Below are 16,195 nucleotides of genomic sequence, written 5' to 3' on the forward strand. Positions count from 1 at the left end.
TGTCCAAACCGACTATGACTTTTAGAAAATCTATAGATTTTTTTTTGCGATTACACAATACAATGCAGACATTCATAACGCACGTACAGTTATACCTATGAACGCACTCATGTAAACCCTACCCTTATGAGCATCTTGAAGTCTAAGCCGACAAAAGTTACCATAGGCGTTTCGCTGTTGATGGTAACGTCAGCTATTACTGAAAGCACAACGTCGTTAAATCCTGGAATATTTACTCCCACAGAGAGTCGAACATAGGACTTCGGATGCTACTGAGTCTCTTGTAACCATTAGGCTACATAGATGAACATAGATTTTCTACAAACAATATAGATGAACAAAGGTATGAACTATGCTCATGCTGTTGGTTAATTTAGCTCGGTCAAGTACATAAAAGGCACAAAAAGAAAAAAACCCGAGGGGAATAGAAGAGGAGGGCTCGGGTCTGCTGGCGAGCTAACCCACCAGAGGCAGGTCTCCCACAATATGGATCAAGACAAATAGCCCATCACGGCCCACACTCACAGCCGCAACAAAGCCCATACGGGCCCAACCTGGAACCCGTTGGCGGCAACCCCTGCATACCCCCCGCGAGTTCACACTCCGTTCCCCCAAAATTTCCCCATTTCCTCCCCCTCCCCTTCCACCCGCAGCTCCCCGCGCCTAAGGGGAACCCAGCCGCAGCCGCAGCCGCCGCCGCTGCCCATGGCCTCCTCGTCGGAGAACACGGGCGCGCCGCTGGAGGAGGAGAAGCCCCAGGCCCCGCCGACGCCGAACCCGGAGCCTATCGAGGCGGCGGCGCCCGGCGAGGCGGAGGAGGAGCCGCAAACCCTAGAGCGGGCGCAGGAGCTCTTCGACAGGGGCGCCAAGGCCATCGAGGACGAGGACTTCGTCGAAGCCGTCGACTGCCTCAGCCAAGCGCTCGAGATCAGGTTAGGGTTTCCTTTCCCGCTCCGATTTCCCCTCCACTTCTGTGACATGTAGCTGTGAAGCGACTCCGCGTGTTGGCGTATTTTGGAGCAATTGGCGGTTGGTACGGCGCGTTTCTGTCAGGATCTGCTGGTTTTCGCATCAGCGCTTGGGTGGCTCGGGGATTCAGTCCACTAGGGTTTAAGGGGTTCTGCAGCAGACTGCTTAACAGGGGTGTTATCGTTTCGTTTATGTCGGTGAGTGAGATGCAGAGAGTCTGTCGTTGTCAGGGATCTATTGGATTTGGCTCCGAGCCCTGTGGTGGTTTGTGGAGCAACACTTGGCCATGGTTTGTCATGGTGCCTAAATTGTGTTCACCATCAATTGGAGTGTACTGTTTTTTTAAACAACTTTGGAGTGTACCGTTGTATACAATGGTTAAGGAAAATGTGTTGTCTGTCTGAGATTATGCAAACATTTCGGAAGTCAATCAACAACAAACTAACTTAGGACCTTGTATCAGTAACTTGGTTGATAAAATCTCTGTATCTATCAGTTTCAGTTGTGCTGCTCTATCTCGTTTTACATTGCCTCTCATGGCCTGATGCAAGTTATGTTAATAACCTTTACAGTGGTGCACTAACAATTTTGTGCATTCGTTGCCCACTAGGACTTCACATTATGGAGAGCTCGCGCTGGAGTGTGCCAGCACATACTTCAAATATGGATGCGCCCTGCTATACAAAGCTCAGGAGGAAAGTGATTTTTTGGGAAATGTTCCCAAGAGCATGCCAAATGAAGAGTCAGTGAAGAGTACAGCTTCTAAAGATGATAGTGGAACCTCAAAGGTCTCTGGTACCAGTGTGGAGGATGCCGTGTCTTCGGAGAAAGCTGATGCTGAAGAAGGTATATGCTTACCACGTACATCTAAGCAAAGTCACTGAATCACACTTTAATTCTTTGTCTCTTTTTGATCTATTATTACCAAACACTAAGTTTGATCTTTTTCCCTTGCTTTTTTATACCTGCTAAGTATTCTATAGAATGCAGTCTTAAACTCCTAATCAGTAGTGTATCTCCTGTGTCACTGTGTGCTTGCAAAATATTAGTTGAGTGCTAGAACTAATGTCTTCAATCGCTATCAGCATTCCATAGGATTCCATTTCATTGAAGTGCTATTTTTTTGAACAATATTTGTGCTATTTTAGTATATGAGTAGGAGATAACATATGTAAGTTTGTTTATATCATCATATGTTGATCATATTTCAAACTGGACCTGATTTAATGAGCTTCTTCTATACTTGTATATTGAATGCTAAGTATGGAGTGTTACAACTCATGTTTTTCATTGCAATCAGCATTCAGTTGGTTCATCAAAGTGGTTTGTTTTTCTTGAACAATTTTTGCGTTGTCTTTAGTAGGTGAGTTAGGTGATAACTGATAACTAGAAAATCCTTTGAATGCTCATCCATTTTAAATAGGTCTGATTTTAGATATTTTATTCTAGATTTGTTATTAAATGTCTTTTGTGCATGAAGAGATGCTAGGTTAATCAGATATGTATCTTTGGTGCACTTGTGTCATTTGATTCTCATGCAACTAGCTGTGTAATCATTTTGCTTGCATGGGCCAACTTCTACTAAGATTCCTGTTTGCTGTTATTGCGTTTTAGTAACTTATGACTTACAGAGCATATCTAATTGCTTTCTGTTCCTGATGTGTTTGTTTCTTTTAACTAGCAGTCCAGTGCTAACAATACCCAGGATGAATTAATATGGAGTAATTTGATGGTTATGTTCCATCTGTTTTTCTTTCTTACTGTGATAAATATTGATATAGTTCATTATTAGGTCAAAACTCAAATGGCAAAGATCAGGAGAATGGGAATGGTGAAGTTGAGAAGGATGATGATGATGATGACGACGTTGATGAGAAGATGGGAGATGAAGAGGACAATGATTTGGATCTTTCCTGGAAAATGTTGGATATTGCTAGGGCAATAGTTGAGAAGAGCCCAGAGAACACTATGGAGAAAGTAAAAATATATTCTGCTCTTGCTGAAGTCGCAACGGAAAGAGGTAGTCACAGTTACTTTGCGTCGCACTCCTGCATTCGAATTTTTGATTGGTGAGTGGTCTTAGTACTCATGGTTAACTTTTAATTTCAGAGGACATAGACAACTCACTCAGTGACTACAAGAAAGCTTTATCCATGTTGGAGCATTTGGTTGAGCCTGATCATCGTCGAGTTGTGGAATTGTATCCTCTTTGTCATAGTTACACTATTTTGTGTGCTGAAGAGAAATATTACTACCTACAGTCATAATTATATGACATTAGGATCATCAAATTGGCTTGAATGTAATTCTTACGTCATATATAATAATGAATAATGACTGGAGCCTGGAGGTAGTATTATTACATAAATAAGCATCTGCAACCTGGTTGTTAGGGCTCTTGCATCGCTCTATTGGTCATCTCTTTACTTTAATGGTTTTTGTAGGCTGTTAAACTTCAGAATTTGGGTTGGTAAAGAATGCCTTTTTAATAGTCAATAAATTAGTTGAATGCACACGTGTAACGTATTTAGTTGAATGAACATGTTACTTTAGATGATATGATCGCATCCCAGCATCAGTTTGTTGCTCTTCCTTTGTTAATTGCCTTAATCCAGTCTTAGAAACTTCCGCATATGTTTGGTTTATGAGCTAGTTTCCAAGATTGGAGATGCGATTCCATACTGTGCAAAAGCGATTTCGCTATGCAAGTCACGCATACAGAGCCTGAAAAGTTCCAAGGATGCTTCGTTGGCTGGTAAAGACGGTGATGCATCTGCTGCTGAAGCTGAAGGAGGCTCAGAAAAATCTGACGCTGAAAAAGAGCTAGAGCAGCTTACTAGCATATTGCCTGATCTTGAGAAGAAGGTAAACAGTTACAGATGCCATTTATTTTGCTTCATGGGCCTGGTACTGTATCAGTGATGAAGATGATTTATCTTGCTTCTAAGGACTAATGATATCTCTGATTTGTTGTGCATTTAGCTTGAGGACCTGGATCAAGCAAACCCAAGCCCCGCCATGGAAGAGATGGTGAAGACAATTGCATCCAGGGTAACTGACGCGATGCCAAGAGCTGCATCTTTTACTTCTTCCCAGATGGCAACCTCGAGCAATGGATTCGACTCCTCGGTTCTGTCTACGGCAGCGACAACCAGAAGCACTGGAAGCACTGTGACTGACCTCGGGGTTGTAGGCAGAGGAGTCAAACGAGCTAGCATCAAGCCGATCTCTGCTGAACCAGCCGCGAAGAAACCTGCACTCGATTCACCATCTCCCCAAGGTGACAGCAGCATCAACTGAACGGTGACGAGTCCGTATGTAAGTAGAAGTTCAATTTCATTAGCCCTACCGTAATGTTAACTTGCTGGAACATATGTCAGTTCTGTTTCGTTTAATGTGCCTCCCTTCTGGGCATTCTAGCTAAGCTATGTAAACGTTTGAGAAGGGACTGCTGGAGCCAGACTCATCCGGAGCTTCTTACCTTGTAAGATTGAATATTGCTGAGATCATCATGGTGGTAAGTCATGTCTGCTCGGTGTATGAGACGTCCATTTGTAAGATTGTTATGGCCATTACATCAGGGGAAGCAAATTGGCAGCCATCGCCTTGGTTGGTACAGATTTGTTCTTGCCTTAGGGTTTTGTTTGTCTTTGATAACTTGCCTGGTCTTGCAGCTGATTTATGTGCTTGACCCTACTTAATAGGGATTGGTGATGGCAAATTTGTATTTGACACCTAATGTGAAATTAGTTCCAGTGCCAAAAATTGAGGGAACGCTTGTAGAATCAGCAAAATTAAACATAATATTTACCAAGTAGCATTATGTCTATTGCAAACTGAAATACCATTCATAATGAACTAGAATAGTCTGGATGGATTATACACTAAGAATAATTAGCAAATGATGCTAAATTATACAGAATATATATTCTCTAGTGTTTTCAAAATGTTCTTGCATCTATTAAGCACCAGTTTGTTTTTGTACGTAGCTATTCTTATCTATATCAGTGACATCTTTTCTGGAAGGAACTAATAAACTAATATAAATTGTCCTCTTGTAGCCGATCAACTCAACACTTCTAAAGCAACTTTTTTCTGTACAGTTGTATCTAGCTGCCATTTTTTTACTGTGAGGTCTTAGATATAGTTGAATCGGTGCGTGGCTCTGAATGAGTTGTTTTCAACCACTAGCTGATATCGTTGTTTCCTATCCTATTATTTACCATCAGCATTCTAAAGTTGCCATCATTATTTAATTGCTTCAGTAGTCAGCAATGCTTTGATTGTGTACTGTAATAGTAAAATGTACCTATATTCAGAAATGCTTTGATTTTACTTTAGCTATTCTTCTACACAAGTTGACTATTCTTTTGTTCCTGCCTTGTGTGTTCCCTTTGTTTCCTATCCTATTATTTTTTTGTGTTTGTGTCCTCAGCAACTGCATTCTAATACTTCTGTAGTTCCCTTAGCTGAACTGCATTCTGATACTGGAAGTTTAATAGCCTGCCCCTCTTCTCTGATATATTTTTTTTTCTTGCACTTCCAATGCTGTTGAAGAATCCGCTCTGCTGCTGTAGAGAACTTCGTGCATCAAAGAAATGGATCCTTCATTTAGAGGCCTAATTTATGTGCTTTAGGTTTTTGTTCAGAACTTGTACTCATTCTAGTAAACGAATCAAATGATGATGAGATGTTTGGATTGCTCTGCTTCATTTTGATGAGCGCCGAGGATCTGAAGTGGTTGAGAGATCTTTTTTCTTCCAGCGAGCCCTACACTAATCTATTTGAAGTATCATTGCCCAGTAATTACAATTTTCTATTTGAAGTATCCTCGAATTTTTGTCGTTCTTGTTGGATTCATCCAGGTCATATGGTCAGAAAATTGTAATTTTGTTTAGCTTGTTGATTCATGCTCAATTCTATAGTTAATCCTTTTAGCTGCTTAATTAATCCTTTTAGCTATTTCTGTGTACTTCTGCGTACTATGAAACAAATCCAGCATGCTACTTTTGTGTACAACTGAACCACGCATGCAGCTCGTGTTTCTGTGTACATGTGCACACGCAAATGTGCAAGCTGCAGCCCACGCAGGGCCCGGGCTGAGTTGTGGACACACGCAAACGTGCAAGCTGCAGCCTGCGCGGGGCCCAAGGGCTGAGTTGTACTAGTAACGGATCCCGGCCCTAGGATTTAATTAGGATCAGGATAGGCGGAGGATTTTATTCTGAAGGGGCAAGCTGGATTAGGATATAAAGCTGACTAGAGGATTGGATCAGGATCGGGCCACCACCTCAAAAAAAAAAAAGGTCGAGGTTAGATTAGGGGTGGATCACGGCTCATTCCCAGGCGCTGGCCCAACATGAGAGTAAGGCCTTCTTCGGCCGGACTCCTGTCCCTCGCAGCTAGACCCGGGCAAATTTAACCGAGAATCGAAAACCGAACTAAAAGAACCGGAACCGAAAGAACCGGAACCGAAAAATTCGGTTCCTTATTCGATTCCTGATATTGAGGAACCGAAATAATTGAAGAAAATTCGGTTCCTACTCTTGATTAACCGAATTGACCGAAAGAACCGAATTACATGGATTATACTTCACTTAGAATTTTGTAGGATTATGTTTGGTTTATGTGTAGTGTTTTATATTTGAACTGCTATATATTTGTGTTACTATATAGCTATTGTTTTCTTATATATTATTATTATTAAAAATGAATATAGTGTTGCATAAATTTGTCTTAGAACAAGTATATTTATTATTGTCTTGAGGTCTTCTGAAAAAATTGGGTTAGTTCGGTTAGAACCGGAACCGAACCGAAATAACCGAGAACCAAAATGCTCGGTTCCTAAATTTTTTTGGAACCGATCGGTTCTTGTTTTCTATGAACCGAATTTCATCAATAACCGAGGGAACCGAATTGAACGGTACCGAAAACGCGAAAACGCCGCTGCGACGGTACGTATCTCCCATTCACCCGGTAAGCACCGCAGCAGTCGGCAGATATATACAGGTACCGATGCTAACCCGACACGATGCGATGCGATGCGGGAGTAGTAGTGAAATTTAAGGTAGCCCATAACGCGGGCAATGCAGAGCGGCCCAAATTCGCCCACCACAACGCACCTAGCAGCGAGGCAATCCGGATCTCTGATAGATACTCCCTCCATGAAAGACGACGTGCAGATCAAACTTTCTCAACTTTAACTAAATTTATAGAAAATACATGTAACATTTATGTCTCTAAATAACTTTATTCTAAAAATATATTCAACGATCTATAATGATACTAATTATGTATTATAAATATTCACAATTTATATATATATAATTGATTAAAGTTAAAAAAAATTGACTTCTCAAAAAACAAAAACTTCTATTTTGAGACAGAGAGTAGATTATCTTTTTTCTTATGCCTCAATACTTCAAGTACAAGCACAAACTCACACCACACGCACATGTACTGTGCGTAAGCTAGAATTACACCTATATCTACACGCGGCTGAGAGGTCCTCGAAGGACTGACGAACCGTCAGGCCGTGACGCACCATATTCATGCTATGCTAGCTACGCCCACTGCACAAGTCAAGGCGCAGATGGACGTACTGTACGCCGCTGAGCTCAGCCGACGAAGTTTTCAGGTCACTGGTGGTGGTAAGGACTTGTAGGAGTATCATTACTGGCAGTGAGTGGTACCAAGGCCTACGGGCTACAGCTCACCTGGTCTAGTTACTTCCGGTACGTTGTGCAATCTCTCTCTTCGCAGAGACGATCAGTTCAGAGGTCAGGTCACCCGGACACATGGGATGTCATCAAGTAGCGTGTAGTGGTACTCCGCGGGAGCACAGGGGGATTTTATTGGGCGCCATCCATCGACTGCCGGGGTGCATGCTTCAACTTTCGAACGGGAGTTTACTCCAGCACTCAAGTTCTCCCGTGGAGTTGTTGCCCGGCCCCCGCCGATCCATCGCCTCGCCTCCTCACCGCACCAGAGGGATGAGCAGGTACTCCGCGTAGAACAGCTGCGGAGCCACGTGGGGAGTAAATGGTCAGTAACTGATCAGGATTCATTCAAGGGGGTGCAGTGCAGATCGTGAGGGTGATTAAGCTGGGCAGATCAGTAGTAGGCGCCACACGGCAAGGAGTTTCCAATTTCGAAAGAGGAGGAAGAGGTAACTGCCCCAAGGAACGATCGGGAATGGAGACGAGGCTTACCTTCCAGATGAACATGTAGAAGGATGTTATTGCGGCTTTGCTCGTCAGGTCCACCGATCGCGCGCAGCTCCATAAGATCGCAGCGAGTATGGAATGGCCAGCAATCTGCAAAAATGTGTCATGGAAGTTTCGTAACAAAATGGTAAACAAAGATTCATAACGATCAAGCTAAATCAGGCGAATTCTTTTCAATTATTGGCATCAGATTCTCAGGGAGAAAATGGAAAAAAAATATATAATATTGGAAATGGCGAAACTGAAGTGATCTCATTATGTTGATGCAGAACGTGCAGTACTGCAGAAACCACACGTGGTTGCAGTCTTGCTCACACAGAAGCTCAGACTCATTATTAAGCAATCATAAAACCGTCCATTGGAATTTGGAATTGCTCTGGAACACTAGGAGGAACCCAGTGGCACATACAGTTGCTGTTTTGCTCCACAAAGAGGAAGAAGTAGCTCCCATCAGTATTGCAACACCGTAAGCCATCTCGAGCAGGCCAACACAGATCCAGAAGACCTGTTTGCAAGTTCATATCAGTATGTCCAGGACTCCAGGTGTTAGCTCTCTAGACATTTATTTGACCCTACTAACCTTCTTTTGACCTAACCGGACACTGAAAGATCGGATCCCAAATATGCGGTCCCCTTCGATATCAGGTATATCCTACAACAAACGGCAAACTTCATTCAGTGGAATAGTAGGAGCATTTTCTTAGCAGATGAATATACATACAGAAATTAAGATATTGCACAGTGTGATCAAGATATATCAGAGCAGACAAAACATACGATTCGCTATTACCTTAAATAGTGCTATTACAACTGAGAAGAACGTCATAAATCCAGTTGCAAATATCAGTGGCCTAGAAAACGCAGCCGGTCTTCTGAAAACAAAAGTCTGGTAGATTATGGACAGACTGTTAAGATAGGACTCAGGAAATAGACAACACAAACCATACGCTGCAGTTATCATTTGAGTTTCAGAAAAAAGTCCACATTAGAATGAAACTACAAATTCCTAAAACTTTTGTTCTCCATAGAGATTTCAAAAGACGCCACACGAAGACTTGCCTGAATGTGGAGGAAAAAAGCCAGCTGAACAATCACTGCACGAACTGCTAATATGCAGAGTGCTGCAACAACAGCAAATCTCTTCCATCTAAGGTATGGCAGCTGTAAGGCCAAAGAAATAAATTGCAGTTTCTTTAGGTAATTCAAGTAGTGACAGCTGCTGCACACAAAAAATGGTACTATTTTAAATAATAAATATAATGCAAGAAAAGGCATGATTAGTTACAGAATTTGTTCATTTACTTTTAAAGAAGCTGTCCATGTTCTTCCAATGAAGAAGAAAAAAAAATGCCCCTTAATACGTATGTCCAAGGAGTATAACATTTAGGAGACTTCGGGACTATCTAAAACTACCACATGTTCTTTGAAGTGAATAGTAACATACTGCAGCCTCTAAATTTCTCTCCGTGGTCCATTCTGGCCCATCTAGATTGAGACATGTGGGTCGCATGCTTGAGCCGTTAATTTGTAAAGCCCATTTAAGTCTTCTGATCCACTTACAGATGCCTCGCAGTTCGCATCACCTTTCATGATATGTGAAAGTTAAAGCAGGATGTATTGTGCAAGCATTTCATTGCTTGGTGGCTTGGTGCTTCTATAATTCAAAAATGGGTTTTCCCTAGGCGTTAGCTCAGAGTGTCTAATGTTTCTCCTATAGTCAAGATGTTTAACTGTGTTATTGCTCTAGTAGGCAAACTTGCCTGTTTGCATGTGCCATTCAACACTGTAGCTGAAACAAAACCCAACTTTACACTTACTTAGAAGTCAGGGCCATTATGGAAAAAATGGAAATAAGTTCTTACATAAGGCAAATGAAACATACGTTAAAATTCATATTGCAGTTTACATTAAAAAAATCCTTTACAATGCCCAAGAGAACCAATGAACCATCAATAACATTAAGAAATCCCATAAACGAGCCTAGAAATCATTACTTATACCAAAATCCCTAGCTAGTTTGACAACTAGCACTACTGGGCCTAAAGACATGAGCTCTTACATTGATTGAATATGCAGTTCCAAGGACAAAGCTTACGAAAAGAGCCCAAAACAGAGGTTGTGATCCAATAGCCCATCCAAGGCCAAAGCTCTGCAATACACATGGCACATTCTGTTGAATCAGTCTGATAGATTACCAGTGAAGAATTTCAAGATAACTTTTGAAGGTCCTGATCAGGATTAGCACAAATCTACACACCATTGACATAAGTGACTAAATCTAATTGTTTCACATAACTTAGTAAATGGAGATCCTAGAACTACAATTTTACAATATATATTCATAATTCATTAGAAATTTATAAGTAGAAAATCTGATGAAGACTTCCAATTGCTTAATCAAGTATTGTCATTTTGCACCAATTATTTTAGAGTTCTTCATACTGAAACTTTTCCACTTGAGATACTTGATCTCATTGTCTGAGATTGAGAGCACCATTATTTACAAAGATTAGTACTCAATATTTCTGTTAGAGATAGAGTTTCCCTATTGCTTTCTACCTTTCTACAGCTTCAGTAGGAATACTCTAAAGAGCATACCATTTACTTTGAGCCACTATTTTAGGCATATCAGTATCAAATATATCCAGAAAAGTGAAGTCAAAATAAAACATGAGGCACAATACCAATTTCTTCCATACTGAGAGCATAGTTACCATAGCAACGAAGACCGAAACTATTGCAACCCCAGTTACAGGGGTGTATTCCCCAGATGCCAATGGAAGTGTTGGCTTGTTAACCTGGAGAAGTACAAACATTAGCTCCTAGCAGTTATTAATATGGTAGTAAAAAGTACTTAATGAAGATTACAATGAATTCAAAATACCTTGTCTATCTCAATGTCGAATAACTGGTTCAGTCCAACAATATAGATATTCATGAAAAGGGCAGCTACCACTGCCTACATATGAGTACAAAGTAAAAGTAGCACAATGAAACAATACATCTTTCTGGTAATGAAAGGATAGAGATGCTCAAAGTTTCACTACCTCCAGCAAACCAGTGAGGAACAAAGGTGATATATCAGACAAGCTCTGGACAGCTAGAAGGGAAACCGAGACTATGCTTAATGCCTGCTTACACCAGCAAAATCTCTTGATCAATGAAGAGAAAACAAAAGAATAACAAGGACATACTTACTGGAGGTTCATCTAAATGAAACAGTACAGCAACACGACTTAACTGTTCCTATGACAGTATGTGGCCGGGAAAATCTGTAAAATGCATCTAGAGAAGATGATATTGCCCTCCAGATGCTTGTAGAATCATGTGCTTCAGGTTCAGACTGCAGCTGTTGCCCCGAAGCATTAACAGAAGTACTTATTGACTGACGTGATATCCTACAATAGGAGGATTTCCAATCGAAGAATTTCTGATGGTGATACAAGGTAGCGCCTTGGGTCCTTTGGCTAGAAAAGCAAATTCGCTCTTGACCATTTCGTTGGATGGAACAACTCGGTGGTAGAAAATGATCTGGAAAGACAAACATATCAATACTAGGCCAAGTACTATAGGAAGTACTCCCTCCATCCCAAATTATAAGTCATTCCAAGAATCTTGGAGAGTCAAAGGATCTTAAGTTTGACCAAATTTATATGATAAAATAATAATATTTATGGTTCCAACTAAGTATCATTAGATTCTTTATTAAATATACTTTCATAGTATACCTATTTGACGTTATAAATCATTTTAATTTTCTTTATAATTTTGATCAAACTTGAGATGCTTTGACTCTCCAAGATTCTTGGAATGACTTATAATTTGGAATGGAGGGAGTAACAAGGAAAAAATCACCCAGAATGAAATATTACGTGAACAATAAGCTCGACATCAGCATACTAGTTACAGCCTGACAAACTATGCATGGTGCGCCTTTTACTACTACAGTATACGTGGGAGTCTGGAATTAGTCAAAGAAGAAAAGGAAACTTGAAGTGCTTCCCCTACTACGGTCTACATGAGAGTCTAGAATTAGTTAAAGAAGAAAAGGAAACTTGAAGTGCTTCCCCTACACATGCAAGTATAGTTGGGGTAACACTGCTTTTGATTATTTCAGCAAATAGTTTTTATATTCTACACAGTCAATAAAGTTATGAGCCGAAAACAAGAGGTACTTTTACGCATCAAGAAGCGGTTGACAAATGTCTCTTTCCATGAACTAGTCAACAAGGTCACAAATAAAACATTTACTTGAAGCTTACAAAGGCCCTTAGTTTACAAATAACCTTCATTACACCCAAAACAAGAAAGGTCTTAATTTGAGAAAATTAACAAAAGAAAATTTCATAACTAATTTAACTTCCCCTTGTACATGTAATCATGCTGATAGAATCAGCAGAAACCAAAACCCCTGCAAGGTTTTGACATTTTTGGGGCAGTTTGGCAGAGCTCCGCTCCCAGTTTCTTCAGAATGGATACCGTGGATCCTACCAAACGCTTAAAATGCGGCTGGGTTCTGGTGGGAAGATGACGATAACCACTTCTCCATTTACACTATGAGCTCGGAGCTAAAAAAACTTGCTCTCCGCCGCTTCCCATTGCTCATCGTTCAATCGCCACTAGAATCACTTCATAATTGATTCATCTGCTCTTCACCATGTTCTTCCACCAAAATCACTCCATCCGAGAATCAAGAAGTTAAGCTCAAATATTAGAAATGGGAGATCTACCAAATTATCCCTTAATTCTCATCCGCAACCTTTAAAAGTGAAATTGGATTACACCGCCTTGGCCCTGGATTCCACGGAAGTAACCCATCATTTTTAAGACTGAGCTATCAAACAAACGCCTAATGTAACCACTTTTCTTGCCGAAATCGGCTTTCACATTAATCAGACACTCCTCTCTCGAAAAGGAAGATATTAATATTAGACACTACAACTGCTCCTGCATCATTTTCCCACTAGTTCGAGGCCCCACAACCCACAGGACAGAACGAGCCCTGTTATAGTGTTATCTCTCGATTGGAAAAGAGCAAAGGAATACTCGCACACCAAAGCGCATCACAAGCATCACGGTCTTTGTGGCTACGAGAGTACACGACTAATCCGTCGAACTAAATATTCAGCTCAATAGTACTAAGCCTGTAAGCCAAGGTTCTGTCGTGGCGAGGGGAAAAGAACTCACTCACCTCGGGGGCGGGCAGCGTCGGGCCACGCGGAGAGGAGGGACGGCCGTAGGCAGATCACATCCATCCCTTGGCGTCGCGGCGCGGCCGAGCTAGGGAAGTGGGACACGATTGAACGAGTCGAGTGGAGAGGCAGGGGTGGCGGGCGCAGTGCGACAGTGGTGGACGCACGCAGGCACGCGGCAGCAAAGCAGGTGTCAGCTCGTCGCGTTGCGGCGGTTGCCAAGTCTAGATGACTGCGGTCCGGCCCCATGCCTTTTCACACTATAGTGCTCACTGTCCCCCCTGTGTATGAGGCCTCGTGCGATGTTGGCCAGGAAAAAAGGCCCGACCGCCCAGGGCGGTGGGGCCACTACACAGAAGTGGAAGTGAAGCGTCGCGTCGTCACACGGGTCTCCCCTCCCCGGCCATCCATGGATCACGATCGCGCGATTGGACTATGCGTGCAAGTGTTCGAAACAAAGAAAGAATGGCTCTTAAACGATCGTGCGATCGTGATATCAGTGTCACTAGTAAAGATTGCGGATGAAAATTAAGGGCCAATTTGGTAGATCTCTCATTTCTAATTTTTGAGCTTGACTTCTTGATTCTCTGATAGAGTGATTCTGGTGGAAGAACAGGGTGGAAAGCAGGTGAGAATCAATTTTGAAGTGATTCTAGTGGCGATTGAACGGGGGGCAGTGTGAAGCGGCGAAGAGCAAGATTTTTTAGCTCTGAGCTCATAATATAAATGGAGAAGTGGTTGTCGTCAGCTTCCCACCAAAATCCAGATGCATTTTAAGCGTTTGGTAGGATCCACGGTATCCATTTCGAAGAAACTGGGAGCGGAGCTCTGCCAAACTGGCCCTAAAATGTCAGAATCTTGCAGGGATTTTGGTTTCTACTGATTCTGACTTTATCAGGATGATTACATGTACATGGGAGAGTTAAATTAGTTTTGAAATTTCCTTTTGTTAATTTTCTCAAATTAAGACCTTCCTTATTTTGGATGGAATAAAGGTTATTTGTAAACTAAGGGCCTTTGTAAGTTTCAAGTAAACGTTTTACTTGTGACCTTGTTGACTAGTTCATGGAAAGACATTTGTCAACATCTTCTTGATGCGTAGAAGTACCTCCAGTTTTCTGCTCATAACTTTATGGACTGTGTAGAATGCAAAAACTATTTGCTAAAATAATCAAAAGCATTGATTTCCCTGTGTCAACGACCGCCGACGGCGACATGCACTAGACGCCAATGACAAATGTTTCCTATGCGACTAGGAACCTGAAACAATCGGTCACATGATTGTTTCCTATTCCTTTGCGCGGCAGGTTTGGTGGAACATCAACACGACGCTCCAGTAGCCGATGGTGACCGCGTCATCAGCAACAATCCTGGACTGGTGGACGGCATGGCGGCATCAATGGAATGGGCCTGACAGGAAGGGAGCCGATTCTATCTTCGCCCTCGTCGCTTGGGAGCTTTGGAAAGAGCAAAACACAAGGTGTTTCCGGGGCACCAGCACCCAAGTACCGCAGCTGCTAGCGGTGCTGAAGTATGAGGAGGAACTCTGGGTACAAGCTGGCGCTAGTAACCTAGGTTGTCTATTATCTAGAGTAATACACTAGTGCGAGTCCTCCACGGGCGGACATGAGCTGAGCTGCGAATCATGTAAAGCCTGCTCCTTGTAAACAAACTCTTTTCTACCTTAATACAAAGACGTACAAATCTTTTGCGTGATCGAGAAAAAAATAATCAAAAGCAGTGTTACCCCAACTATACTTGCATGTGTAGGGGAAGCACTTCAAGTTTCCTTTTTCTTCTTTAACTAATTCCAGACTCCCATGTAGACTGTAGTAGGGGAAACACTTCAAGTTTTCTTTTCTTCTTTAACTAACTCCAGACTCCCATATAGACTGTGGCAGGGGAAGCACTTCAAGTTTTCTTTTCTTCTTTAGGTACCGTTTAGTTGGCGAAATTTTTTGGGAAATGGTACTGTAGCACTTTCGTTGTTATTTGGCAATTAGTGTCAATCATAGTCTAATTAGGCTTAAAAGATTCGTCTCGTGAATTTCGTCTAAACTGTGTAATTATTTTATTTTTTATTTATATTTAATGCTTCATGCATGCGTCCAAAGATTCGATGTGACGGGAAATCTTGAAAAATTTTACAAAATTTTGGGAACTAAACGGTACCTTAACTAATTCCAAACTCCCACGTATACTGTAGTAGCAAAAGGGGCACACCATGCATAGTTTGTCAGACTATAACTAGTACGTAATATTTTATTGTGGGTGATTTTTTCCCTGTTACCACCCCCGTTATTACGACATTCTAGCAGTGACGACAGCAGCGATCATGTGAACACACATCAGAGATAGAAAATAGCTCACCGTGGACATGCATGTCAGATCTGCAGACCACACAGGATGGAGGAGCAACTAGTACCATTGGACGACGTAGATCGGACGGAGACGACGTGGATCGAGCCCGCATCCAGGCCCATCCCGGCCCGGGACGACCGCGGTGTTGAGGAGCTGCTGCTACGATCGACCCGCGTGGCGGCGCTCGGCCAGCAGCCAGCTCGCCAGGCCCGGGGGCGGCGGCGCCGGCCGGGCGGCCATGGAGTGGCGGCGGCGACATGCCAAGCATGGCTCTCGGCGGCCCCATCCCGGAGCACGCGGCCCTGCCGCAGGGGAGCCGCGGAGAGGAGAGGAGGGCCGGCGTTGGCGCGAGAGAGAGAGCCGAGGGAGAGTGCACGCTGGGAAGAAAACGAGGGAGAGAGGCAGAGAGCGAGACACGCGTCGGGCTCTTGGCCTTGGGGACTGGGG

The 16,195-nt window shown here is 42.5% G+C and overlaps 2 protein-coding genes across 6 annotated transcripts; one reads left to right on the plus strand and one right to left on the minus strand.

Moving 5' to 3' along the window:
* Window positions 1-611: 611 nt before the first annotated feature.
* Window positions 612-5,812, plus strand: LOC136541292 (uncharacterized). Of its 5 annotated transcripts, XR_010780331.1 has the most exons (8): window positions 612-932; window positions 1,580-1,815; window positions 2,762-2,989; window positions 3,079-3,169; window positions 3,591-3,834; window positions 3,952-4,287; window positions 4,390-4,486; window positions 5,527-5,812. XR_010780331.1 is itself a non-coding variant. In XM_066533107.1 (7 exons), exons 1-6 carry the CDS (start codon window positions 706-708, stop codon window positions 4,267-4,269), a joined length of 1,344 nt encoding a protein of 447 aa, XP_066389204.1. In that variant the 5' UTR covers window positions 612-705; the 3' UTR covers window positions 4,270-4,287; window positions 5,527-5,812. The 5 variants fall into 5 exon arrangements, 3 of the variants coding, with proteins under 3 accessions (XP_066389204.1, XP_066389203.1, XP_066389202.1); XR_010780330.1 differs by having other exon boundaries at window positions 3,952-4,486; XM_066533107.1 differs by lacking the exon at window positions 4,390-4,486.
* Window positions 5,813-7,568: 1,756 nt separating this feature from the next.
* On the minus strand, window positions 7,569-16,195 carry LOC136541293 (probable homogentisate phytyltransferase 1, chloroplastic). Its single transcript, XM_066533108.1, has 12 exons — window positions 15,758-16,195; window positions 11,437-11,726; window positions 11,243-11,326; window positions 11,080-11,154; window positions 10,910-10,993; window positions 10,255-10,344; window positions 9,255-9,356; window positions 8,986-9,081; window positions 8,776-8,847; window positions 8,605-8,700; window positions 8,181-8,285; window positions 7,569-7,987 (listed from the first exon to the last, which is right to left on the minus strand). The coding sequence occupies exons 1-12, from the start codon at window positions 16,032-16,034 to the stop codon at window positions 7,946-7,948; spliced, it is 1,413 nt and encodes a 470-aa protein (XP_066389205.1). The 5' UTR covers window positions 16,035-16,195; the 3' UTR covers window positions 7,569-7,945.

This window comes from Miscanthus floridulus, chromosome 3 (assembly GCF_019320115.1).
Source record: "Miscanthus floridulus cultivar M001 chromosome 3, ASM1932011v1, whole genome shotgun sequence".
Taxonomy (NCBI): domain Eukaryota; kingdom Viridiplantae; phylum Streptophyta; class Magnoliopsida; order Poales; family Poaceae; genus Miscanthus; species Miscanthus floridulus.